General features: G+C 34.7%; 1 protein-coding gene across 5 annotated transcripts in view; it reads left to right on the top strand.

The window, feature by feature from the left end:
* The window catches only part of CRPPA (CDP-L-ribitol pyrophosphorylase A), a 96,198-nt gene that overhangs the window by 19,358 nt on the left and 49,379 nt on the right, over window positions 1-27,461 (top strand). For all 5 annotated transcript variants that reach the window (XM_015853854.2, XM_015853852.2, XM_015853856.1 and 2 more), the window contains exons 3-6: window positions 4,485-4,634; window positions 14,437-14,541; window positions 16,547-16,592; window positions 25,825-25,922. In XM_015853854.2, the coding sequence (XP_015709340.1) occupies window positions 4,485-4,634; window positions 14,437-14,541; window positions 16,547-16,592; window positions 25,825-25,922 (399 nt within the window). The remainder of the gene's footprint in view (window positions 1-4,484; window positions 4,635-14,436; window positions 14,542-16,546; window positions 16,593-25,824; window positions 25,923-27,461) is intronic.

Genomic DNA, 27,461 nt, shown 5'->3' with positions numbered 1-27,461 from the left:
TTACATCTTGACTGTATTTTATTCTGTATGTAGTTGAGCAAAGAGCTGGATACAAAATGGATTTAAAATAAGTTGAGACACCTCTTGTTTCTAAAATTATCTGAAAATGGGTTCATTTTTTCAGCAGGTGCAAGAAAGAGCTTCCTTCTAAGAGACATTGCTCTATCAATTCCACTGAAGTTGATAGAATTGTATGTTGTGGCATTTTAAGGTAGTTTTAAAGAAATAATTGAGTTTAAATGGATGTGGATTTTTTTTTTTTTCTCCCAGTATTTTGTCTGAAAGAAAATTAACCATTAGCAGTATTTGTTTTAGCATCTCAATATTTGTTTCAATGTCTCTTATGCTCAAAAGGATACTTTAGCGGCTTACTCAGATATTTTGGTACTTTGACAAATAAAATACACGGAGGAAGGAAGAAGTATATGAATTTCCTGTTTATGGCAGATCTAGTACTTGACTTGTCTTTGAAGTGGAGTGGCTTGAAGGCTGTAAAATGGATGCTTAAATAAATTGTTTAGTTGTCCATTAGCTATCCACTTCATATTTAGGAACTGTGTATTATGCATTTTATGGATGATCCTCTTGAAGTCTGGCTCAAAATGATTAAAAACTGGAAGATGGGATCTCTGCATAGGGTTATGTTAGTGTTAAGACTCAGGCACTTCCTTCAGATTCAGAGGATTTTGTGGTTGACTAATTCTAAGTTTAAAAAAGATATGTAAAACTATCATGAAATTTTAAGAAATATTTATAATTTCAAATAAGACCAGGTGTTTTGGGTTATGTTTGGGGTTTTTTAATTGTTCTTCAAATTCATGTCTGAGCCCCTTACCTGAGAGCTTTACCAAGTACCTGTACGTTCCTGACATAAATAGCAAGTCAAAGCCTCTCACATGAGAACAAACAGAATTCACATTTGGTGTAATTACTCTTTTTGCTAGCATAGAAAGTGTTCTGCTGTTATGGATTTATAATTGAAAAATCCACATGGAAGGTCATCAGGATAAAATAATCGGTGTTGTAACTGAATGGACATAGGCTTCTGAATGATTGTGCTTCACTTGAATCCCACAGTTATAAAGGGCAAAAGGTCCTTAGAGTACAAAAATACTTAGCTATGTTATACTCTAATGTTCAGATTTCTGAACTGAAAAATGTTATCTATGGGCCTATTCCAAGTACCTGAATTCCCTGTTCCATTCACTGAAGGACTGCTAGGAGTACAATTCAGAAAAGGCTTTGTGCTGAGTAGGGAGGACCCTTGATTTGACCAGAAAAAAATACCTCATATATTTAATTTTTGTTCTTTGGCCTGTATATGGAAAAAAAAAAATAAAAAAAAATCCTCTGTTTGTAGTGCCAAATATTATGTTTACACCATGAGTGAAGATACCTAAGAGCCAGTTTTGGAACCAGAAATGTGTGGTGAGTTCTGTGTAAGCCAACATGGGTTTGGCAGCTGTGTCAGCATATTCCAGCTGGTGAATGTTGCCAGAAGTATTGCAGATGATGCAGTTGCTGTGCTACAGACTCAACTCTCATGTCCCATATGAAAATGGTGTGGTGCATACATAAGCCCTTGCTTTGTTCATGTTTCTCCTATTCTGAAAATGGCCTTTGGGACAATTACAGTCTGTGTGTCACTGAAATGATAAACTCAGTGGTGTAGGGTCACAGTGTCTGGTTGAGGGACCATGTGCCTGTGTGATAAGGAAGAAGAAGGACCTGCAAGTAGGTGAGCCAGTACTGAAAACAAAGTTAGTCATAAATGTTATTCTTCATATTAAACTTCATGTTCTCAGTCAGTTCAGGGATAGTTTGAGAGGACCTGTGTCAGAAAACAAGTGGAAGGCAGCTGAGAAACCCTTATCCTGACGCATCAGATTCAGTCATGGAGTAACACAAAGAAAAACTGCAATTATTAGGAAATTCCATTTGTTAAAATTTAAGTTCTGTAAAGCATCTCAAGTATTTGAAAGTTAATTGAGGGCTTTAAAAAATGGCATGTTTGGATTTATTAGAAATGAGATCTTCCTGAATCTTCTGGAAGAGCTAGGCCTAAGCAAAGCAGGAGATGTGGTTCATTGTTGTCACAGAGATAGAGGCATTGATGAATTGTTATTGTGCAATAAACCAGATGTCAAGAAAACAATACATCTCAGAGTTCTTTTAAGAATATCGTTTTGAGCATTTCAATTTCATTTAGAATTACAGTTTGGTTTTTTTGTTCCTCAGAGTGCATGTTTCACTTGTGAGATTTAGTTACGCAAGTCATATTGTATTCTGTTGGCCTGTTTAATGCTTAAAATGCAACATGACATGATTGTTAAAAACTGTAATAAAATATTGGATTGGCCTAAGAAATCCTTTTTCTAACTGGTTTTCTGGTATGGTAACTGTTTCAGGAAAAGGGGGAAAAAAAAGACGCAACTAATTAGAGAAAAGCTGTGGCTGGCATGCTGCTCTGTCTCTTTTCCCATGACCTTCTAATTTTATAACTTTTTTTTCCTGTGTGACCAATTAAAACATGATGGCAGAGCAAAATAACTTCATCCAAATGCCCAGCAGCTGAGATGAGGAAGTAATAATCCACATTCTGGAATTATACAACAATAGAGAGGGGACAGGTTACAGATAGTCTAGTCCTTCTATTCCTACTTGCACACAGATTTTACATGAAGTACATGTGCCAGGTTTTACTTTTCGTTTAAATCATTGCTTTGTTACTCAAACTAAAATAGTATTAGTTTTGTCAAGTTGTCTCTTCTATGACAAATAAAATTGATCCTGTCTGGGTGGCTGCTTAAAATCCTTTACAGTTTCTCAATGATTTTGTGTTTTTTTGCTTTTTTGGATTTTATCTTTTTGCCTTTGGATGATGTAAGATAGTGTCATTTCCTCCATGCAGTGTTAATATAGATCTCTCTTTTATTAGAAAGAAAAAGTACTTTGGAGATTTTGAGGTATTTCTGTCACATGAATCTTTTGAATGTTTTCTTCCTTTTCCTTGCCCCATACCCACGTAGCTCTTGCATATCTCCACGCTTAGGGCATGGGAAGTTGATTAACATCTCTGTCCTCATTATACAAAACAACAAACTCAGAAGCTGTTCTTTAGAACTAGTAATCTGCTCAACACACTGACTGCAGTCAGTTTTATTGTTCAGTAGTGTGGAATAAGGAGGGAAGACCAATGGTAGTTATTTCTCTCCAAAGAGGAAAAAAACTTAAGGTTATCCATTTGCCATTGTATGCTTATTTGCGATCAGAAATGCTGTGAAAAATGATGGAACTGACCAGTGTGCGGTCATGATTTGCAAAAAAGTATATGGATAACATTGTTTTTATTTTTTTTGTTCTAAGATTCCTAGTTCCATTTATGACAAAGCTCACCATGCCTCTGAAGATCTGCGGTTGTAGTGAAGTGCCAGAATTCAACCTGAATTCAATGTCATTTTCTATGTATACTGGTTGAAGATGCTTGGTAATTTGAAATATTTTGGAACAACATCATTTATTTTTAAAGTTATTCTTCAAAATAGATAATAAACACACTGTTGTCAGTGCTTGGCATTGTTGGAAAGCATCCTTTTCTTCCTGTGTCTTGATAAGCAGTGCTCTGCCCTTGTATCTTTCTCTTATTGAACAAATTGTATGGATATCTCTTGTTCCGGTTGCTTAAGTGACTGATGAAGTGTATATATATATATATATATATATTTGGTTTCAGCATCTTCCAAAACTGCTGCAAGAACTCTGTTTCAGAAATACCAGGGATCTTTAGTATTATATGTTGATAAAAACACTGATGGAGTAAGTTTAGTTGGTTTCAAATCTAAGCAAGTCCAAAACTGAAATATAAACCTTCAGTGTCTAGTTTGAGGCACAGTGCTGCTGGATGTTGAATTCTTTCTGATTATGCCATGTTCTCAGTGGCTTTGCTGGTAAGTGTGATACTCAGTATTTCACAGAATGAATTCAATGTGGAGGAACAAGCTCAATCTTTTGAATTTTTTCTTGTAGCCTATTTCTGAGCAGTTTGGCCAAACTTAAACTTTTTAAAACGATAGGTGTTGTGGATTGTTCAGGCCTTCCATGTGTGTCTCCTGCTGTCTTGAATCTGAATCAGATTAGGTGCATGCTCACAGAAACCACCTGATACCTTTTTAGAAGTAGGTCTGAAAAAAAGGACATCTTAGATATACACATGCTTACAGCAGATGTTTATGAAGGATGTATAGTTTTTTTTTTGTGTGCGTTTCTACATTGGCCCTCATTATGTACTTAATACAGTCCTCCATGGCTGTACTGATATGAAACATCTCTTAAAGAATAAATAGTATGACTTACATATTATGAGAAATATGAATAAGTAGAAAACATTCTTTAAAACTCTAATTATTTTTTTTTTTTCCTTTGACAGAGATGATCTGATATACATTAGTGTTAACAGTTAGTTTTCTTTGTGTGTTGTACCATAGGCAGCAGGAGCAATTCGTCCTCTGGTTTCTACTGTTATTGCCTCTGCTGCAGATGGATGCTTAGACCACTCATTGGAACGTGCCAGGTACAGAGCAAGTGAAATGCCTCAGGCTTTCTTGTTTGACGTAATCTATCAAGCATACCAACAGGTAAGATTTTGAGTTTTCTTATTAGACTATTTTATCTTTATTTTAGTGTTTAAAAACAAAACAATCAGAATTATTGATTCAGCATCTATTTTGGATCACATCAAATTGTATTTGTATTGTTACTCTGTGGTATTTTGATGACAGTGCTTTATCATTCTTATATATTTAAGTGTTTTGCAGTATCAAACTGACAAATACAAGGTGGTATGTGAGGGCTCTGAACTACTTGAAAGACCGATTCAATTTTTGTTGCACATTTAATTGATTACTTAAATGAGGTGACTAATATGCTTAAAGTTGGGTTATGTTTTGTTGAAAGAGTTTCAAATAGATTTTTGCATGTGGACTGTAGTGATGGCATTATGTAAGAATATGATAATATCCAAGCTATTTTAAAATGTTTTGGATAATATTACCTTTGTATATCCAGGTGTTTGAAGAGCTTTGTATTGCTTATATTATAATAAATGACCACATTGCACATAGTTAAATTAGTGAAAATAATATTTTACATTGTGTCTTGTAATTATTCATTATTTTTCTAATATGGTGTGTTAACTTCATCTTCATTTAAGAAAAATGTTGTGGGTAATATAATAAACTCTGGCTTTTTTTTTTTTTTTTTTTTGCCTTTATTCCTCCTGAAGAGTGCTTTCATTTGCCACACCTTGTATTCACAGTTTACTGGAAACACTCCAGGCTTTCGTCTCAGCATTCTACTTCCTTTTCATTCATCACCTTGTGGAAATTGCCTGTCCTCCAGGTATTTTGCAGATTGACTGGAAGCAGAGCATTTCTTCATTTGTCTCTTGGAAGGAATTATTTTTCACTCTGCTAATGCTGACAGTTATGGTTCCCATCAGTCTTTCATTTTTAGAGTAAACATGACCAAATTATTGATAGTCAGCTTCAGAAAGTACACAGCTTTGAAGTCACCAAGAATAGAATGAATGCATGGACAAGCAATGAAAAATACTTTAAAATATTGGCAGAACTTCCGTGTCGTACCCTGTTTGTGACACCTGAAGCTATTCTTAGGAGCTGAAGGTGGAGTGTTGTCCAAGATGAAGAACTACTCAAATTATTGGACTACCTCCAGCCATTTTGCTTCTAATGTGAGGCAGGGAGATATTCTTGGGGTACATGGCTTCTAAATGAAAGTCTCCAGCTTGAAAGCAGCAAGCAGTGTTATACATAAATAGAACACATATCAGGAGGCAACAGTGAATGCTGGTTATGCAACGATTTCTTCTTCATGTTTTCTCAATTTAAAAAAAAAAAAATCCCCTCTGTTTTCTCCTACTGTGTTTGCTCTTAGCTTACAGATACAGTAGAGCTGGCAAAAACATAAGAAGCTTTTGCTTCTCAATGCCTTACTCAAAAGGCAAATGTATTTGCAGTCCCTATGCTCCTCTGAACAGTGCTGTCTTCTCACACATTCATTCCATCAGTTGTCTTTTTTGTATCCCTGTTCTTTTAAGGACAAGCCACCAAAGTTATTAGCAAGTAACCAAGGCTATGGTTCCTTGTCCCCGGTTCCCTTTGCATTGGCTAAATTCTGGTCATTAAAATGCTCTGTGCCTTGGAGCTCTGCGAAGGATAACACTTTGCTAAACCTCTCAACTCATATTGTTTGCTAATTATTTATGTTTCAATGGTGCCTAGCTGTCCAAGTCAAGGATTAAACCCTATTGTTCTGCTACTAACAAATAAAAAAAAGATAATCACTGTCCTTAAGAACTTAGTAAAGCTACTATAGGACAGATTTTTATAAGAATGGGTGCAGCTTATGGTGCTTCATAGATGTTAGTATATCCATAATTAGTTCCTACAACAACATAGTAAATTAGGCAAGTGTCGTGTAGATGAATAAAAAGTAAAGTATTGCTGTCCTTATTGGAAGTCCCTCACAAAGCTGGGAATGGAATAATTGTTTGGCTCATTTAAATTGTGATCACAATCCCATGCATTTTATGCAGTTGTGCTCTTTATGCAACAGCAGCAGGGAAAGCATGCAGCAAACATTGCATTTCTTAGAAAGACATCCATCTGAATTTTTGCTTCGAGTAACATTGCATTGAGGGTGATATGGAATACAAATTAAATGCTTTCTATTTAAATACATCATCTGGTATGAATAAGTCAATTTTGAGAATTTGCTTCCAGATTTGTTCTTTTTTCATTAATTTACGATCTCTGGGAGTCTTAACCACTAAGTTACAACATTCAATTAAATGTTAGTTCTCTCATCTTTACAGGCTGCCCGTTTACAGTCCTTTTGATTTTCTTGTTTGGCACAGATCTGAGCAGAGCAGACTGGTATATCTTTTTACTTTTGTATGTTCTTATCTTTCTTAAATTAAAAATCACAACTTTAGAATATTTTTTCCATTTCTTACCTGATTAAAGAGCTTATTAAAATGTGCCTTCTTCATGTCTGATATGTAGGTGGTGCACTAAAAAATGTTTAAAGCCAGTATTGAAACTGAGGAGATCCCATAATAAACAGTGGAGCTAAAATGGCATCTTGATCTTAAAAAGTCTCATTACTGTGACTTTTGTGTCATTAGACTGAGCACTTAGATATAATAACTTAATAGATTTAATGGGATTTTGGCAGATGCAGGCAACTACTGTTTTATTTAATGTTGCCTAACACTTTCTGTTACAAGTTTCTGTTCTGTTGGTTACATGAATCATGGAAAAGCAGCTGTTTACTTCTGGTACAGCAAAGTCTTCTGATGCTTCTGCATTGTAATAAGACTTTAGATTTTGACACTGAAATGGTTCTGAAGAGAGAAATCAATGGATTACTTATGCTTATGATGTTATTTATCGTGTATGTGCTTCTTCAGCTCATATCCTTATGAAGTACGGCACTACCTCTTAAGGTTATGTAGGTTTTTATTTGGTATAATGTGTGGTTGGCAAAAGGTGGACAAATGTCAGATGCAAAGAATCGCTGGAGGAGTAAAAACTTTACTTATAATGTGTGTGATATCACGCAGGCAGATATGATGCTTTACCTTAATCAGGGCTTTTGCCCACGATGTTGGGTAAAAGGCCATTTATATATATTAAGGGGATAAACTTCCTGTGCTGTGTGGTCCTAGTTCTGGTATAACTTAATTTGTGATTTCTTCTTTCTTGTAAGATGTAATGAACTTTATTGCTAACCTTCAGTGAATATTAGCAGAGAATTAGTTAAGGTATTCTGAATAAAAAAATATGCAAGTCCCTAATAACTAGTGAAACTTGTATAGTTTAAGTACTATTTTCCAAATAAAGCAAATAAAGGCTAAATTCCTAAGGCCAGACTTTTTGTTTTTTGTTTTTTGCTTAATGTAGTTTCATGTTTCAGTTCATCTTTTTATATCAAATATGAGTCAATGCAGAGTTGAATCTTGTAAGCCTGGAAAGAGGAGGAAGGTGGGGGGAAGTCTTCCTAGAAGTCAAGTGTTTCCCTGGAGCAGTATCATATGAGGAATTAGAGTATCAGGAAGTCTGGTAGACAACCTCTTTTTACTTTAGACAGCGTGGGCTAAGAGTGATTTCTCTAATACCTATTTCTGACATATTGTGGAATGCACAGGTATCCTTTGTCTTTAATACAAAACATCTTGTTATGTCATGTCCCATTAGTGTATGAAAGCAGCCATGATATAGAGTAGCTGACATTTTTAAGAAATCACAATGTATCTTAAATGCTTCTTGCCAGTGTTAGGAAGGTGGGAGGAACAATTTCCTGATCTGGCAGAGGAACAATTGAAAATGGAAGCAAAAGACGGGTACATAGAGGACTCTGAATAGCTTCTGTATTGGAGATGTTACCAAAAGCCTGGGGAGGATGATATATTGTTAGAGAACTGTCAGCATCAGTGATGGGCATGTGTAGTTAGTTTATGAATCTATTAATAATAGACCTGTAGATTATAAACTTTATATCCAGCTAGTCAAGGCAGTGAAGCAGTAATAATAAAAAAGAAGAGAAACGGGAATATTCATTTAAAGAGGCTAAACTTCAGGGTGTTAAGTGATTTTTCTTTGCTTACCTAAAGTACTTTACAAAACATACCACAAGAAAGCTGCAAACCTTAGAGTTTCTAGCTAAATTCTGCAGAGACTAGGTAGAGTATAGTACTTTTTTGGGGATGATGCTGCATTAATTTGTAGCCAGCTTTACCCACTTCTTGGATAATAAGCAGTCACACATGCTTATGAAGGGTTATAGCATCTGCCCGCATAGGAGAGAGCTGCAAAGTATAAGCATAGTAATGTCAAGATACAAAATAATAGTGTGTCAGGGAGAAGCATGGAAATACTTTGATGCTAAATTCTGGGAGGCAGATGTTCTTCCACTCCCAACAAATAGTTTCAAGATGGGACTGAGATGGTAAGAAGAAATGTTCTGCAAAATGTCACAGATTCTTAGTAGAACTAAAAGACCTCATTTTTTTCAGAAGTCATGAAATCCCCAGATTTTTCTTGTCTAACAAACCTCTGAGAATGTTCAAGGAGCATTCTGTCAGAATAAGAAACAAAGTTGGCTATTGTTAGGCCCATTGTAGAAGTACTTGCTCAAAGCATTGTCTTCTCTGTATGTAAATAACAGGGAGTGTATTCCATGAGGATTCTGTAAACTTCTCAAGTGCTTTTTGAAAGAGTGCAGGATTACTGGAATTCTTCTTCCAACATGTGTGAAACATTTCAGCATCCTCTGAAGCGGGGAAGTGGAGTCAGCTGTAGCAGTTTAGTAAAATTTTGGCATAGGTCAGGCGAGTCCTTCGAGGCAAAATGTCTAGACTGATTTGGGGATTTTCCTGTGGGTTCATTCTTTGTTAAAGAAATCAGTGTCATTCAAATTAACATTGCCAGAAGCAACACACGATTAAATTAACAGTAGCAGACAAATTGTTAACTAAAGCCTTGGTAACTCTGAGAGAATGGGTCAGACTCAGCAGAAGGACTAAGAGGTCAAAATGCATGTGAGGCAGAATTTAGCCATTTCAGTCGAACACTGAAATCGTTAAATTAGAAAAATAAATAAATAAATAAAATAATAGTAATAAACAAAACAAATCACATCTCTCTCTGGAGACTTTAGATACTTGAATCTTCAGGGCATCAGAACTTTCTTAACATTGAGCGGATATTAAACTTTGTGTTTACCAAGGTGTTGAAGTTGTTGACCACTCTGAGGAAAAAATATTTATAAATCTTTTCCTGATGTGACATCTGAAATCTCTTTACCAGTATGTAGGTTAGAAGCATTTTGCTTTTGTAGGATATTGACACTGAAAAATAGATCATGATTATGTTTAACAAATATCATTATATTTTTGCATTTTTTTCTACTTCCATGTTTCAGTTTCTGTCTAAAGGTTTCCTTCCTTCCCATCAGCTGTGTACTGAAATACTGAAGCAGAATGTGATATGTGATTTAGAGGAGCTAGGTAAAACAAACAATAGTAATCTGCTACCGTTGTTAATTGTATGAGGACAGTACTGTAAGCCAGATCCTTTCTTCATATGGAGTCGTAAATATATCATTCTTCTATCTGCCTATAAAATGCAATAGAAAATTATACTTTTAATATAGTCACCTACTTGATTGGTCCCAGTCAATGTACTGGGCTGAAGTAGCATGGGTTATTTCAGCTTGTTAAAATTCATTTCTTTGATGATATAATAATATAGATTTTAATTAGCTGTGTAATACTGTAAAGACGGAGAATATCTCTAAGTTTTTCAGTTTGCAGTTTAAGCAAAAGACCCCTTGAACATTAGTAGTATCTCAGTTCTGTTCCATTTAGGTCTTGATGAAAATTGATACTATATATATATATATTTAGTTTTAATACAAAATTTTAGTGGAACCAATTTATCCTGATAAATATACTGTGTCCATAAGAATCATCCATTTGGTACAGACTCAGAAAATGCTGAATACTGAATGAGTGTCACTGTATCCAGCAGACAGAAGACCACCCATCTGAGTTGTGATCTACTCTTCAGAGAGCTAAGAAGAATACAATGTAGTGGTGTTAGAACTTTTCATCTCAGCTACTAACAATTTAGTGTATCCAAAGGCAAGGAAATGGACTATTTATTATCATGCATAACTTCAAGATGTGATTCTCTAAGTAAATTCACTCTTTAAGTGAATTTTCTTCTCTCTTCCAGTTATTTAATAATAAAGGATGCACTTTACTTTAGTTGGAGTTTGACTCACTTTGGTTTTTAAGCCTGATCAAATTCTGTTGTTGATTACTTAATTTTAGAATTTGATATCTATTTAAAAATTCCTTAATTGTGAGACTGTGAATCATCATGTCTTTACATTTTCTTTGAGTAACCTAAATAATCTGTAACTCTACATCTAAACATCATTCTCCGCCCAACTCTCCAGCCTGTCCAGGTCTCATTGCAAGGCAGCACAGCCTTCTGGTGTGTCCGCCATTCCTCCCAGCTTTGTATCATCAGCAAACATGCTGAGGTGGACACCACCCCCTCATCATGTTCACTGAAGATGTTGAACAAGACCAGACCCAGCACCAACCCCTGGAGTGCACCACTAGATACTGTCATGCCTACCATCCTTACTGCTATCACTACAGATGTATTTCAGCTAGTGTCCTTGTGCACGATTTCACTTTGGAAATCATGATGTGTATGGAGATGGTGCTTGCAGTTACTGCAGTGTCGAGTACTGGGATGTAGGTTACAGATCTATACTAAAACAGGCTTGCATAATTCTGCACTGCTGTATATTACTGTATTGTTTTCTTGTCACTATGAACCACTGATTCTTCTGGATGTGTGGAGCAGCAATTCTAATAATTAACATCAGTAGAAAATGTTTCATGGATGAACTTATTGCAACTCAGCTGTATTACACTTTTTTCTTATCCACCTGTTTATTTATGTTTGCTCCTTCCATTCTTGTTTAGTTCTTGTGTATAGTAAATGAAGTTGGCTGTTTAAATTCAACAATTTCTGAATTCTATGGTAATGAACATAGCAAGTGTGATCAAAAAAGAAACATCAATTCAGATTCAATGAGTAAACTTACTAAGACGAGCTTGATGTTGAGTAAACTTAGCAAAATGAGCTTGATGTTGAGTAGCAGTCAATCTATAATGAAGTGTAGGGACACCAGCTGCTGTTGAAAAGCGAAAATGTAACAAAAATGCAGCCACTGCTTACAGAAGTAAGGCTAATTTTGTACACACTTTAAAGGCATGTATGTATAGGAGCAAGTCTGAAGATGTCCTTTCTGTTAATACATGAAGATTATTAATTTTGTTCCTTATTTTGTAAGCATATAATAATTCAAGAATAATGAAATCATAAGAAAATGTCAAGGCTGTAATGATAAATTGTATTACATCTGTTTTAGTTCTGCTTTATGGTTGTCAGATCTCATGTATCCAAAGTCTTTCATCAGTTAAGTACTCAGTAAAATAATTATAATTTAAACAGTTAAATACATTTTTATTGTAAATACTGCTTTTTTATGATTGTAACAAAGTCTCATATTAAAAACAAGTTAGTTTGTGGACCTTCAGTGTGTCCCAGGGAGGTACTGCCTACATTGCTGTTCTTTTTTCTTCCATCTTTTATGATCAGCAACCACAGTGTAGCTTCCTTCTTAGGAAGTCATACGATTTATCAGAATATTTTGGAACTGATTTGAGGAGTGGAGGTAAGAAAAACTGATGTAATGTGAAAACCTGGATTTCAGTCCCTGTGTAGCACTTTATTCAAACATCCTCCCATGGAAAAAAAGCACCCACAAAAAGTCTGTTCCCCAAACTACCTATTAGAATGCCTTTGAATATTCAACAGATCAAAAGCATTTTTAAACAACATATTTCCTTCTGTGTCATTTGCAGAGCTCAGTGAATGGTTGTTTTATTTTTTCCTTTGTGTATGTTTTGTGTCAATATTTCTAGCTGTTTTCACCATTTCAAATTTGTGTTCTGAAGCTTAAACTGTCCACTGTTTCACAAAGCTGTGTGTACATGGCAAGTATGATTAACTGCACTGTGTCTTAGTTAAAAGGTTATTCAGTTAAAATGACATTTTAGGACTAGTAGTATTTTCAGAGGTGATTGCACTATAAGTTAGCTCTGGATGTAAATGAAATAAATACAGAAGATTTAGGTTGTTAATTTTTTGCACGTCTGAGTCAGTAAAAATGTTTGTCTTAGGTATTTTACCATTCTTCAGTATTGACACTCCCTGGCAATGCTTAAATTCAGTCCCTGAATTTCTTAGAGCAATATAGAAACTTTTAAGTTTCATGTGTGGAAAACAAGCATATGGATAAAATAGAAATTAAGCTGGTCTTGAGTTGATAGTTGTACTTCATTGTTCTCCTCTGACATCAGTACATTAGCTTGCAGGAGAGTATATTACTGTTAATTAGAGTGGTAAATGTCACGAGGTACAAGTGTTAGTGAAATATGTTTTAATTATTACTTTGCTTTATGTAGGATTTCATTCCTTGAAGTCAGCAATATCCTCACGATGCTTAATCTCATTTATGGAAATTTTCCACTCCCAACTAATTATGTGTAATTAATACTTTGCTAATAAGTTGGAATTGCTTAGTCTAGTCGTGGTAATTAATATAATGTTAAAAATATAACTTAATTTTAATTAACACTAATTTGTTTCAAAGATAAACAGTTTTTCTGAAAATTTCTTCAATTATAAGGCAAAGGACTTTAAAATTTTTCTTATAAATAAAAAAAGTACATGGGAAAAAACCCTTGAGTATTTAAAGAATATAAATAATTTCTGCATAATTTAGAAATCTTCTTTTTGTTGCACTTTTTCTGTCAGTGTTCTAAAATAAATTTCCTTTTCAAAATCACTTCATGTTTTTTTTTTTTTGTTTTTTTTTTTTAATTATAATCTTTATTTGGTACTGAAATCTCTTATAAACTCTAATAGAGGATTATAACAGCTAATCACTTTTCTTTCAAAATGTATTGTATAAAAGGATCCTCATTTGATTGCAGTCATGCCAGTGTTCTAAAATGTCAGGGATTACTAATTTAAATAATACAGAACTGGCAACTAGGAGTTTTCTAAGACTTCTCTGCATAATAATGATAAGATCTAGATGTACAATGTTGGTTAATTCCTTGAATTTCACTGGTACTTTAAAAAACAAGAACAGAAACTAAGTTGTTGTGGTGTTTTTTTTTTTTTTTTTTGTCTTGCATTTTTATTAAACATATAGAGCAAATTAAATATATATATACATATATATATAGTATTTGTTGCACTCTTATTTTAGTCTTCTTTAACTCACTTATTACTGTTTCATTCTTAATGACTTTGAATCCTGGAGGGCACTCTGAATTATGGATGGTGCTTATGTATTAAGATGTTTTACCAAGGGCTCGATAATGAAGCTGAATGTACGTGGAGGAACAGGGAAGGATTCATTTGAGTAAATGGTTTGTTAAGATAAGAAACAAGACAGTGTGCATGGCCAAGTTCCATAGCAAGAAATAGCCACTGAATTTTTGAGAAGTTGAGCTGGGCCCTGTGTCGTTCATCTCATTCATAAATAATTTGGAAAAGGTAGTACTACTTAAAGGGCCTGGAGCATCTCTCATGTGAGGAAAGGCTGAGTAACCTGGGCCTATCTACTCAGCCTGGGGAAAGAAGAACGAGAAGGATCTGATAAATGCACTGGACTGCTGAGAAAAATGTTTTATTATTTCTATTGCTTAAAAGCACAATTTCTTTAAGACTAATAAAATGTTCTTTTTAATTATAACAGTGTACAGACTATGATCTGGATTATGGAACAGAATGTTTGCATCTGGCTCTGAAATACTGTAAAACAAATGCTAAACTTGTTGAAGGGACGGCTGACCTCTGGAAGGTAAGCAGTGTAAACATTTCTGTTTTGTTATAAATTTCTGAAATTAATAAAGTCAACATTTTAAGTAGATTTCCTATAACTGTGAAAATGCAAATGTGTATGAAATGCTTTTTCTCCCAAATTTCAGAATTTTGAAAATAAAGGAATGTTCTCTGTCAATTAAAAGGTCAGTTTTCTTTTTGTACATATTCAAGGAAATAAAACTTATACTTTCAAAAGCTGGTGAAAGTAAAGGCTCCTCTTGTGTTATCCATTGATAAGCGTTCTTCATGCAGACTGGTAGCATTCTTACTGTCTTGGATTACAGAAACCAATTTAAAAACATCAGAGCATTGATTAAGGTCAGATGAATGGAGATTCTCAAACTTTGCGACATTCAGTGCAAAACCAGGTAATAAGAAATATAAACATGGTTCTCTGGTTGTAATCTGCTGATTCTCAAAGCTGAACTGATTGAAATGCTCTTTATTTTGTGTTATGACAGCTGTGTATGGCTGTTTGGAATGTGGCTGGTCTTTCACATTTTCAAATATAGCATATATCAATGGATTCCATATAATAGAATACCTTTAGTAGATAGATACAATAGGTTGTTTGTAATACAAAATAGTTGAGAGGTGTTTATTAATGAAGACTATTCTGCCTTTCATGAATAAACAGATGTTGTTTTCATATTCTGCACTGGTGAGTTATTTGTGTTAATATTTGATACAGTAATTTTCTGTATTACAACTGCATTAAAAATGTCTTGAAATGCTGGATGTTTGAGTGGACTAAATGAAAATTAATGTTTTCACATGAAAATGTAGTACCAGAGTGCTTAGAAGTATATAAATTTGATGTTGATCAGCAGTATAAGGAGTACGCTACTATGGGCAGAATTTGATTATCAAAGAGTTAGTGGACAAATGTAATTAATATAACCAATGTGGAATGTATTTATATTGTGAAATGGGCTCCAAGCCTGTTTTATCAGATAATAGTCTTGGCTGATAAGATGTTAGCATTGATGTAGTATTTGCTTGGCAGCAGTTTCACTTCTGCTACGTGGCATCTTAATTTAAAAAAAAAAAAAAAAAAAGAAAGAAAAAAAGAAAGGAAAAAGATGGTTATAACTGTTCTAGTCATTAAATAGATTACAAATTAAATAACTGATATTTTTTAAAAGATAATTTTCACCACATGCAGAAGCTGTTGTACTCTCTAACGCTGATTTTTAGCAATGAAGTTTGAAAGGGACACAAAGTTTATAGAGGTACAAGTAAAAAGGTAATTGATCAGAAGCAAACAGTATGAAAAGTAAGAATTATTTGGTAAACTAATGGAAGCAAAAGACATGCATTTCATTGCAGCCAAACACAAAAACCCACACACATTTAAAAAAACCCCAAACCTTAGACCACACCAGTAGAATTGTTCTAGGAAGGCAGAGACTTACAAAGTGCTGTATGGTTAACAGTAGCTAGCAAGCTTTTATTGTGGGAAAAAATGCCTTGTGTCAGCCATGGATATGGAATCGAGAAACAAGACTCTCGTTAGAAGTAGTGATGTTACAGTACAGAAAAATTTGCCTATGTCAGTAAGAGAAATAACTAGGCTTCTACCTGGCTGCTTTCTAATCTTCACAAGTCCTTTCAAAATGAATCTATTTCATGGTGAAATTGCAGATTAGAAATACAGTTTTTTCAGGAATTATGAAGAATGTATGAAAATTGGTGCAATGTAATAGTTTAATGATTCTTTAAAGGGTTAAAAGTAGGTGTATTTTGAAATGATTTCTAAGCAGATCTGAGTATTTAAAAAAAAAAATTCAGGTCTCCAATAGTTTCTGCAACTTTTGTTCTCATGACTTGCCAGTGATATTTTATCATAATTAAGAGATTGACTATATCATTTCTTTACATTTGGTATTTCAAATGTAAAGAATTGCCTTCAAGGCATTGTTTTATTGGTTTTGCATTCCTTCCTGCTGTGTTAAATCTAATGAGGTTTATCTGTCCTTTAGGTGACCTATAAGCGGGATCTGTATGCAGCTGAATCAATTATTAAGGGTATGTATTTGTCCTTATGGCTGCATATTCCTGGGTCTATTGTTTTATGATGAGCAAAATGTGCCTATGCAGCTTGTTTTAACTAGTTTTCTGGGATATTTTATATTATGCATTTTTGACCTTTATTATTTACTATTAGAACAGAGAATCTTGGAAAAAGCTACGTACGCAGGAAATAGAGATTAATTTGGGAAGACCTTATAAGCAATAAATATTTGTTTTCTAGTTCTATTTCAATTCTGAATATATTTCATATTTCTAAGTAGTAGACCAAGAAACATCTGGCCCAAAACTGAGTGCAGTACTTGAGGTGCAACCTCCCTGAGCTGAGTACAGAAGGACAGTTACTATTCCTGCTCATAACACAGTTTCTCATAAAAACCAAGATACCATTGGCCTTCTTGGCTACCTGAGCACGCCGCTGTCTCATGTTTAGCTGAGCACTGATCAACACTCCCAGATCCGTTTCTTCCACAGACTCTTCCAGTCAGTCTGCCTTGAGCCTGTAGTATCGCCTGGGGTTGTTGTGGCCAAAGTGCAGGACCTAGCATTTGTTCTTGTTGAACTTCATCCCATTGGCCTCAGCCCAGAATTCCAGCCTGTTCAGATCATCAGCTCTTATTGTGTTAGATAAATTACTTAATATTTTCCAAGCAGTATTTTTGACTTATGGGAAGCTTTGAAAATGGGGATGTGATCTGACTTATAATAGAAAATATTCTCAAAATATGCTGTTTCTGCAATTTATCTCCCTCCTTTTTTTAAAATATATCTACAGATGGTATTAGATATTTACAAATATTATCCAATCAGAATTATTTCTGCCAGTAAGAGATTTTTGCAAATAAAATATAGAAGTTCTTGGCTTGACTTAGTGATTATCAAAGCATGATTTAATGTTCTGAATCAGTGTGCTCTTGGGATACTATGTAGTAGTTTTCACTTAATTTTAATTGATCTTCCCTTGATAAAACAGTTCCGCTTGATTATAAATTTTGAAAGCTTGCATACTGTTACTATGCCTGTGACATAAGTGAAATTAGTTGCAAGAAAAAAACAGTTAATAGGACAAATCAATGTGGAAAACAGAAATTTTGTGGTGTAGTATGATATAGAGTCAAGAAATGATTTTTATCTCATTGGTGAATGGGAATTAGAAGTGATACTTTAATAATGGTTCAGTGGAACATAGGGAAGGTTCCAGTCTTTGACAATTGCAAAAGTAATTATGTTAAAAAAAGACTTCTTTTTTTTCCAGTCTAAATATAGGTCCCATTCCACAAGTCAATATGCTTGTCCATAACTAACTAATGACCTGATTTGTTCCACTGACTTAACTTCAGTTAAATCATAAGCTTTTGTAGTCAGTACTAAGCTAGAATAGTAGTGAAATATGAAGACCCTATTTTTACCAGCAGCATCCAGTTTATTTTATCTAGCAGTATACTGATTTGTCTATACCTGTATGATAATTCTCAATGAATTCCTACTCAGATACTTTATATATGCATTTGCAGTACAAATATTTTTAAAATTTGAAATATTATCTATATTCTTAAATTTTTTACCTATATAGGTTATTAGCAAGGAAATTAGAGTCTGGTGCAGTTGCTTGAACTTACTGTTTGATTATAGTATTTGAAAATATTTTTCAAGAATTGTGCTTTTTGTTATTCAAGCCTGCTGAAGCTAATCATGTCAGCATAAAATGATGCAAGTAATAAGTCAACTGAACACGTGTAAAATGTTGATCATATCTTGGCAAAAGTTCAGTCTTCAACTTGGTGTAAATCTCTGCAAACTCATATTTCTGTGTTAATTTTGATCTCATCTTCCTTTTCCTATGTATCTTTCATATTTACTTTGCTGTTGAATACTGAGACTCAGTTATTACTGGATCAAGTAGAACCATATTCATCTGTTGTAGTTTCCATACAAATAAACAGGAGGTGTTACTTTTGGCAGGACCTATGCATTTATAATTGGGACAAGAATGCTGTGAATGACTGCTCATTTTTTTTCATACTGTTCATAAGTGTATATTTTACATGTGTATTTCATCATGTTATCACATTTTTTACTTTCACAAAAGGTGGTACAATCTTTTTCAGCTGTTGGTTATGATAAAAGATTTATGTGGTTTTAAGTAGAAGTAAAGACCTGCACAGTGGTAAATCGGGTTAATCTCTTGCTTGATCTTCACTTGTATGTTTTGTTACTGTGGCACTATTTAATATATTTGCTTCAGCAACCGCAATAGTCTTTTATTGTGCCTGGTCTATATGAAAAAACTAATTTCCTTCAAGTTTAGATTTGCTTTTGCAGTAGGAGTTAAGGAAGGGGAAACCTCATGTTCTTTTTATGCAAATATCATAATAAGAGCCCTTAGCTACTGAGAACACTCTACAATGGATTTATCTTACATAATTAAATATCTTTAATGAGGTTTTGTGTAGACACTGTTAGTGCCCATATCTGCATTTTGAGAGCTCTACCTTATCTTTTCCTTGCCCTTGGAAATGCTCTGAATACCGCATCTTCAGCTGATATAATAAGACTTTATAGCAGAGAATTGAGCTATACAATTTTAATTGTAGATTAAAATTAGGTAAGCATTTCATTCATAGTTCATGCAAAATGTAAGTGAAAGTGTATTTAAGGGAAGATTTTAGTTTTAGAGCTAGTGAGCGTTATTTTGTTGTTCTTATGTTTTGCATCCCATGGTCACATATTTACTGAAGAAACTTTAATTTTACACAAGAAGTTAGTATTTTGCTCTGTTGTGTTACATCGGTGGGAAACCTTCAAGGAGAGGTCACCTTCCAGAATGTCAGCCATCCTGCAAGCCAAGGAAAGTTGTTAGGCCTCTCCTACTAGCTGGATAGGTGGATGTATGACTGCGTTTCTCATGACTGCAAGACCCACTGCTCAACTCATTATGAAGTGTTTCAACTTGTCATTATCCTTTTGTGTAGCTTAGGTAGCTTTCTGCTGTGTGTTGGCTACTCACCCCTATTTATGAGCTTCTGTATTAGGGAACTGTAAGTGTCTTGGAGACTGATGGGAAAGCGACAGCTGCAAGAAAGGAGCAGTTGCAATATTGTATCAGAAACAGTCCCTTGGGAAAGGAAGGGCCTTCTGCTAACTCTAGCCTGTGTAGAAATATAAATCTGGCTAGTAGAAGTCAGAAGTACACTAAGTATACTACTGTGTTAGCAAGAGGCCTACATGCTTGTGGGTGTCTAGATACTCCTTAGAGACATCCTCATGGATGGATTTTTTTGGAAACATGCTGCTTCTTTTTCTGTTTCTGTTTTTTTCCTTCTTAGGGATGATGATAGCAACTTTCTGGATGAATATTTACAGAAGGATTACCTATCTTCTCTTAACTATCCTTTGCCTTGCTAAAAGCTTTTGCTTGACATTGGCTCCTGTTTTTTTCTGTAACCTTGCTGAGCACAGTTGGCAGAACCTTTGTGTTTCTTTTGGTAGGCCTCAGAGGCACTGTACTACTAGGATGTCCTGTTTGAATGGGTGTCAGTTCCTGATACTAAATATCACTTTGGGTGTGAATGGTGTTACTTGTAGGGTGGTGATCTACATGATGGCTGTTCTTTCAGTTGAGTTTTAAATGAGAATGTGGTCCTGAATCACATACTTGGGTGGATTCAGGCTCCAGGTTCAGGCTGAGTAGAATGCCTAAAGGAACAGTTTTGTATGATCCTGTCAGGTTGGGTTGCAAAGCATTAAATCTCAGTGTGCAACATAGCATGATGGTAAGTTCCATTGAAGGTGTCCCTAAAGCTGAATGTGTGGACTTGTGGGATGGAGGGCACTAAGTGCGTACTGGCTTCCCACTGCTTGGGATTCTTCACAGCTCATTTCCTTAGTGATAAGTGATCTAATTTACTTTGCTGGATGCACATTTTGTCACAGGAGGAATTTAGGAATGATGAAGAGTGTGTATATACAAATGTAACTTTGGTATTAGTGCTCCAAATTTTGTATGGTTTACATTCATACTTAATAGGGACTTGAAACTACTATTTCTTTCAACTTAAGAGAATGCATTATCTTTTTTGCTAACATGATTGTTTTATTTAGAAAATCCTTTTAAGCTCTATTTAAAGTACTTATTTGGGAATTCTTCAGCCAACTCTTCACTTTTCTGGTAGTGACTTGTTTCGAATTTTAAACTTAGATCAACCGATCTTCAAATGTTTCAATTTTTATGTTAGAATATTAAGGTTGCACTTGTGCCTGTGGACAGTTTTGCTAAGGAAAATGTTATTTGCGGTTCAGTTTGAACTACTAGTTGCTATTCTTTTTCCTCTGAGGTACTTTTGCATTTCTTTGTCCATATATTAAATTATAATTATTTAATAAACCAAATACAGGAAATATGATTACGAAACCAACCCATGGCAAATGGTTGGGCTTACACAGCTACGAAAAGATAACACTCCCCTAACGAAGCTCTTTAAGAGTAAAGAGAGAGTTGTTCTAAAAGCTAAAAAGCTCTATGCCCGCATTCTCCACCAAAAATCTGTCACGGGTTACTTAGATTTACCTATGCCCGTGACAGGGGAAGCCACCCCGTGGGCCCCCCTCCCGGGGCCCGGAAAGGAGGGGGAAAAAGGGAGTGGGATAAAACAGCGACAATCTAAGGAGGAAAAACTTATTTTACTAAATATGATACCGAAATACAAGATAACACAATATAATATAATTGAGGCTAACAAATTGAACGAAACAGAGAGAGAGAGAGTCCCCGAAAACCGAGAGGCCTACTGTGAACTCTAGGCGACACGGCTGGAACGCTTCCCACTCTCCGAGAAGTTCGAGAGAAGAAGGAGGGCACTCCAGCCTGGAAACGAGATTATACAGCGTCCTGGTCCCGTGACTTATCATTAACCCTGTTGTTCTCTGGGATATGTAGTCTTCTTCTGTGGACTGCACATTCAATAGAAGTATCCATACTTTACATGATGTTATGATGTGGAATACTGATACTGATAGCAAAATTACAAAACCATGACACTCATGTAGAAGTAAGAACAATGTACATGCATTCATACATTGGACTTTGCAGATTTATAAGAGAATATATCATTTCTGTTCAAGGTAATACAGTGAAATACTTCAGTAATATAAAAGGACTGTTATTTATCTTTTGAGACTTTTTCATAAAATATATTAGTAACTTGCTTATTTCCCCTAGTTTCTTTTACAACCACATTATGGAAATCTCTGAGTCCTAACAATTTTTTAAAATATTAGACTTAGTGCTCTTCTTAAGTAAGCAGGTATGAACTTGTAGAGTATGCAGACAAGGTGGCACATGCCTACTTTTAATAGTCTTGAAGTAAGGAAACATCATCTTACAATAAGGGTGACTCATCTAGAAATGCAGTTAAGATCAGGGTAATACAAAACATCCTAAAAATATTTCCATTATGACTACTGCCCTCAGGGCAAGTATCTTTGAACTCTAGTTCCAACATGTAAACTTGAAGTGTTTCTTCTCAGTAAAACTGAAAAGTAATTTAGAGGTTGACTCTTTCCCTCTCTTCCTTGTTTTTCTTAAGGGCCTTTATTCTGCGGTGACTTTTCAATAGATGTGTACTTGCAGACTGTATACTTTGCCTTCCTATTTGGCATTGAATGAATATTTGCTTTCATGGATGTACACACAATTAAATTTGCAAGTTGGAAAAAAGAATAAGTCACTCTGCAAGTAATGCTTCTTATTTATTTCTGTGGAAAATACTACAGATATAAAAAGCACAATAACGCTATTTCCCAGTGCAGATTTGCAGCTACAAAACACTATTTTTCAGCATAGTCGCCGCCCTTATCTATGTGCTTTTGCCAGCAATGAATAAGAGCCTGCATACTGCACTTGTAAAAATCTACACCAGAGGAGGTGACTCACTGTTTCACAGCTGCTATGATGGCATCATTGCTAGGAAAATGTTGCCCACACATACCAAATTTCACTGCGCTTACATCCACCATGTTTCCATAAACATTCAGCAAGCTTCAGTGAATGTCAGTGGGTGCCATTTTTCCTACATGGAGGAATTCAGTGACACACCTTTGCTTCATATGCACTTCCATGTCACATGCCACTTGGTCAGGCTGCCCCTCTGCTGCCATCTGCCAAACGGCAACAAAATGTAAAGGAATATCATCAGGAAAGTGCCATACAACCACCAACATCTGCCTCTGACACTGTGGGCCAGCATTATAAAATAGGAGACATTACTTTCAGAGCAGCCCTCATACATTTGAACTTTTTATAATTGTTAGAGCTACATACAACATTTTGTGTTATATCAAGAACCCCTTTGACTAAAAAAAACAAACAACAACAACAACAAAAAACACAGAAAACACCCCCACATTTTTAAAATTATTATTATTATTATTATTATTTTGTCAAAGAAAAGATCATTCTAAAGATTGCAATCCCATGACTACACTGTAGTGTCCTTTAGCCTGTGGCTGTACTTCACAGTGCAGCAAAGAAATAGACTAGCAGGTGAAGAGCTATTCCTCAGAATCAGAATAGTTACTGCTGGATGAAAACAGCCCTCTTCCTCATTTTCTACCTTTTTGTATGTTAATATTGGTAGGTGCAGTATCAAGTTTGCTTTTGGTTTTTGTGGCTATAAAGAAATGTGGAATGGGTAAACAAAAAATATTAGTTATTTTTGGTTACTTGTGTTGTACAAATAACTATTTCAACTCATAATAAATGTGAATGAACTAGATAATTACTAGCAACACTTAATTCTTTTTTCTTCTGTTCATGGTGGTAGGTACAAATCTGTTTTGACAGACTGGAGATGTCAGGGAGAACTTCCAGAGCAGTCAAGCCATTTTTGTGTAGGAAGTGAAAATTGAGTTCTGATAAACTGATTTCTTATTTTGAATTCATTGCAAAATTAAAAACTATTTGGTGAACAGGGTATAATTCCAAAGCAGTGGCAATGACAGACAACACTGTTAGCTGAATGTTAATATTATGGATGATGTGGCTTTAACATGGCTCTCCAGAACAAAATGATTTGATTCATCTAGACAGACTTCTAAAATCCAGGAGTGAAATACTGCATGTAGTTGGTTTGTCCTCGGCCAGCTGACTTCCTGAAGTCAGAAGGAGATGTAGCCAGTGCTGCTGCCTTCCTGCACTCAGTGTGGTTATGCTGTACAACATAAGGATCAGCTTACCATAGCTGGCATGCAGGCGGTCTTGAACGGAAAGACCGTGCTCAGCCTTTTTTCCCACAAAGCAGCAAAGGTGCAGACCATCTCAGTTTTCATACAGAATTTTTTTCTGACCACTTGACAGAGTTGATGTTTAAATTGAAAGTGAGTTTTAAACTTCAGCTAGAGGAGAACTGCTGCTTTTCTCGATTGATTTTGTAAACAAAGAAATATTTCCTAGACTTCCTTCATGTTCCTCTTGATCATTCAGTATTTTTCTGATGTGTACATTTTCATTGCTTTCATTTTTTCATACTCCAGCATTGCATTCCTCCTCCAATTTAAAAATGTTTTCATCCTTCATTGTGTTTTCTTCTTTATTACATTCAAGCTGCAGCTCTCTCTTACCCTTTTTGCGCTCTTTGTAAGTTACAGGAAGTTAGGGGTTTAGGGGGGATGGGAGTAAGATGGACTTTTATAGTTGCAGACATTCAGCAGCCTCTTGCTGGATACATTTGACGCTGCTTGTTGATAGCCAACTTTTTTAAAAGAACTGTCAGTGGTAAGTTATGGTGCCTTTCTGGATTCCACAGCCTTCTTCCACATGTGGATTTTTGTAGTAGCTCCAATCTTACTTTCTTTATTAAATTAGTTCCAAAGAATCTGAGTTTTAGAAATCTGAAATGCCACTCTGTTTTATTATGTACATCCATCTTTTATCTGCTTTCCTTGTACATTACTAAATTCAAGTGGCTCCTGCTCTTTGATTTCAATCTACCCACTTGTTGCTTTCTACTGATAAGAAATTAATTCAATATGGTTTTCCCACTGACCTGTTTTTTAGACTACACAGTTATTCTGTGTTAAGTAAAAGCCAACTTTGTGTTATCTTCAGTATATATTTTTTGCCCATTGAATCCATAGGAAGCTTTCTCTCACAGAAATGTGGCATCCTGTGATCTCCTGTACTGTGAGAGCTGGTCATGAATTTTTGTTTTCTCATTTTCATCTGGTTGTGGTGTTTTATACACAGATGTTATTGGTCTCTATTTTTATTACTTCCAGCCCTATTCTTGCTAACATAATACATGGGAGCTGCTACCATTATTTTTGTAAAAAATTTATTAATATTGGCCACAGAAAGTGTCCATGATTCATGGAATCATTCTAGTTACATTTTGGGATCCTCAGTGGTTAATTCACTGTTCCTGCTCACAACAATCATTTAAAAAGTACAAATAATTTTCCACTAACACTAACTCTGCATCAGTTTTAAAATTAACTCTTAGGCCTATGTATCTATTTTGTTTTGTTTTTTTTCTTAAGGTCTTTGAGTTTACAATAAAATGTGAGGTTTGCTTAAATAATCTTTGATGCATTTAATTTAATTTTATGGAGACTTGTTTCTAAGACTGTAGTTTCATAATTTCTTTTATGTCTTTCACTACTAGTTAATTTTGTGGAGGTATTCACTATTTGTTTGCCACTGAAGTCTTACTGAAGTCTGCTTTAAATATAATTAGACTTCAATCACAGTTTTTACATTTTTAGCTAATTGCAGAACAGCTACCCTAGACAAAGATTTATTCTGTCTGGTGTCTACTGGACCTTTTTTGTTTATTTTCTAATAGCAACTTCTTGGCAAAGGTGCTAACACTACATTCATTGGCAATGAATTGAGAAGCAGCATAAATATTTCAAGAAGTTACTTTGTTGGTGGTAATCTCTGGGCAGTAATGTGGATCTGAGCAAATATTCATGGAAATTCATTATTTAAATGTGATATTTATAAATGGTAAAAAAAAATAAATTAAAATATGCAGAAAGAATTTTAAGTTTCATATATATATTAATTATGTTAATTGTACCTTGAGATAGGTCTTAAAATTAAATCTACAGCTGTTGAAAAGATTCTACCAGGAAACAGCAGTATATGTATTGAAGGTAACACTGAACAGATAAATAATTGATTTATTTTTTTGCATGAAATAAATGTGGGCTTTTTATTTCTTGGTTGCAGACAGCTTATCACAACAAATTTGTATTATTACTGATGCAAAGGAAGCTGTTGTTCAAGTAGGTTTTCTTCTTCACGAATCTCTAAGAAGTCAAATAAAAGTAAGTATAATTTCTTGTTACATAACAAATTATCTAAATTCTGAATACAGACTCTGAGACCTGCATCACTTGAGTATTTAATAAAAAGGATTAACACCAGGTGTGGAAGTTACCGAGAATCATCTCCTGCGTTATTATGCTGTAGAGAGGGATCTTACCACTGCTTTTTAAAATATATTTATTGGATTAGAGGAGAAATTGTATCCAGACAGCAGAAAGGCCACGTTCTTTAGATTTTGTGAATTCATCGAGCCCAAATTGTTACAAATACATTTGAGAAGAAATGCTTCTGTTACTTTGAAGTCTGAATTAAAGTCTCAAAAAACTAAGGAACAAGCTGTATTCCTGTATAACTGTGAATGTAAAGTTCAGCCTTTTGGCAGCGAAATATGGAGGTGCAATTCTTTCACAGTGAATGCTAATTGAAGCATTGCTGACTACTGACAGACATTTCCACTGACATTTAACTACATTTTCCTTGTTAATTATTACCACTAATGGAACTATTACATATTTTCATTTCCCAAATATGATTAACTTTTGGTTATTAGTGATATCTTGACTGATAATAGAGTAATTCATAATTATGTATTATATGATGGGATCACATCTTTCTTTTACACAGAGAAACAGAGAAGGAATAACTTTTCAAGAGTATAGATTTCCCAGTTTGTGTAATTGTAGTTTTATAATGTATTTGGTTCATATCTGTTGATCTGCTTTTTGTGCTCAGTTATTATGGGATGTTATTGTATATTGAATTGGCTGATCTACATTTTGAAATGAAACTTAACTTTGCACTTTCAGCTTTTATTTGAAAGCAATTGTATTAGGGAACATCATTCTTTTAATCAATTGCATATCCACATTCTAAAACACAAAACATTAGTAGAGTTGAATAAGATTTTTTTTCCTTGTCTGAGTAGCTGCATGATGGAACAGAAGTCTTTTTCCACTTTGTTGATACTACATCCATTACTAGTTTCCCTTTTTTTTCTCTTTAAACTATTCTGCAATTGGAAGGAAGACATCACTTTCCCACGTTAAGAAAAAAATCCAGTCATTATAAAGATTGACTTAAACACACACACTGTGTATCTCTGTTTTTTAATTTTAAACACAAAAATACCGTAAGAAGTAGTTTCAAGCCAGAAAGAAAAAGGGAAGAACTTGTTTGAACAGTCACCTTTATGAAGCTAAATTTAATAACTTCAAGTCACATCTGTGTCAGAATTAATTAAAATCTGCAACATCTTTGGATCTTTTCATTGCAGAAACGACTAGCTGTTGGGTGGGTCAAGCATCTGATCCTACGGGGCATTTGAATAATCCGTACATAAAATTACCACAAACAAGGTAATGAAAGAGTAAAATGAAAGGATTCCTACTGAAATGAGACTGAATCTTTTTTGATGGCTCTATTAAATCAGTCTAAGTGATGACATCTAGAACTTTAGGAGGAAGAGACAAGGAAGGAGAGACTCTCTGTGTTAGAGAGATTTTATTGACTCCGTAGAGCTCAGAACTGGGAATGATAAT

This window comes from Coturnix japonica, chromosome 2 (assembly GCF_001577835.2).
Source record: "Coturnix japonica isolate 7356 chromosome 2, Coturnix japonica 2.1, whole genome shotgun sequence".
NCBI classification, from domain to species: domain Eukaryota; kingdom Metazoa; phylum Chordata; class Aves; order Galliformes; family Phasianidae; genus Coturnix; species Coturnix japonica.
This window is presented reverse-complemented; position numbering and strand designations above follow the sequence as displayed.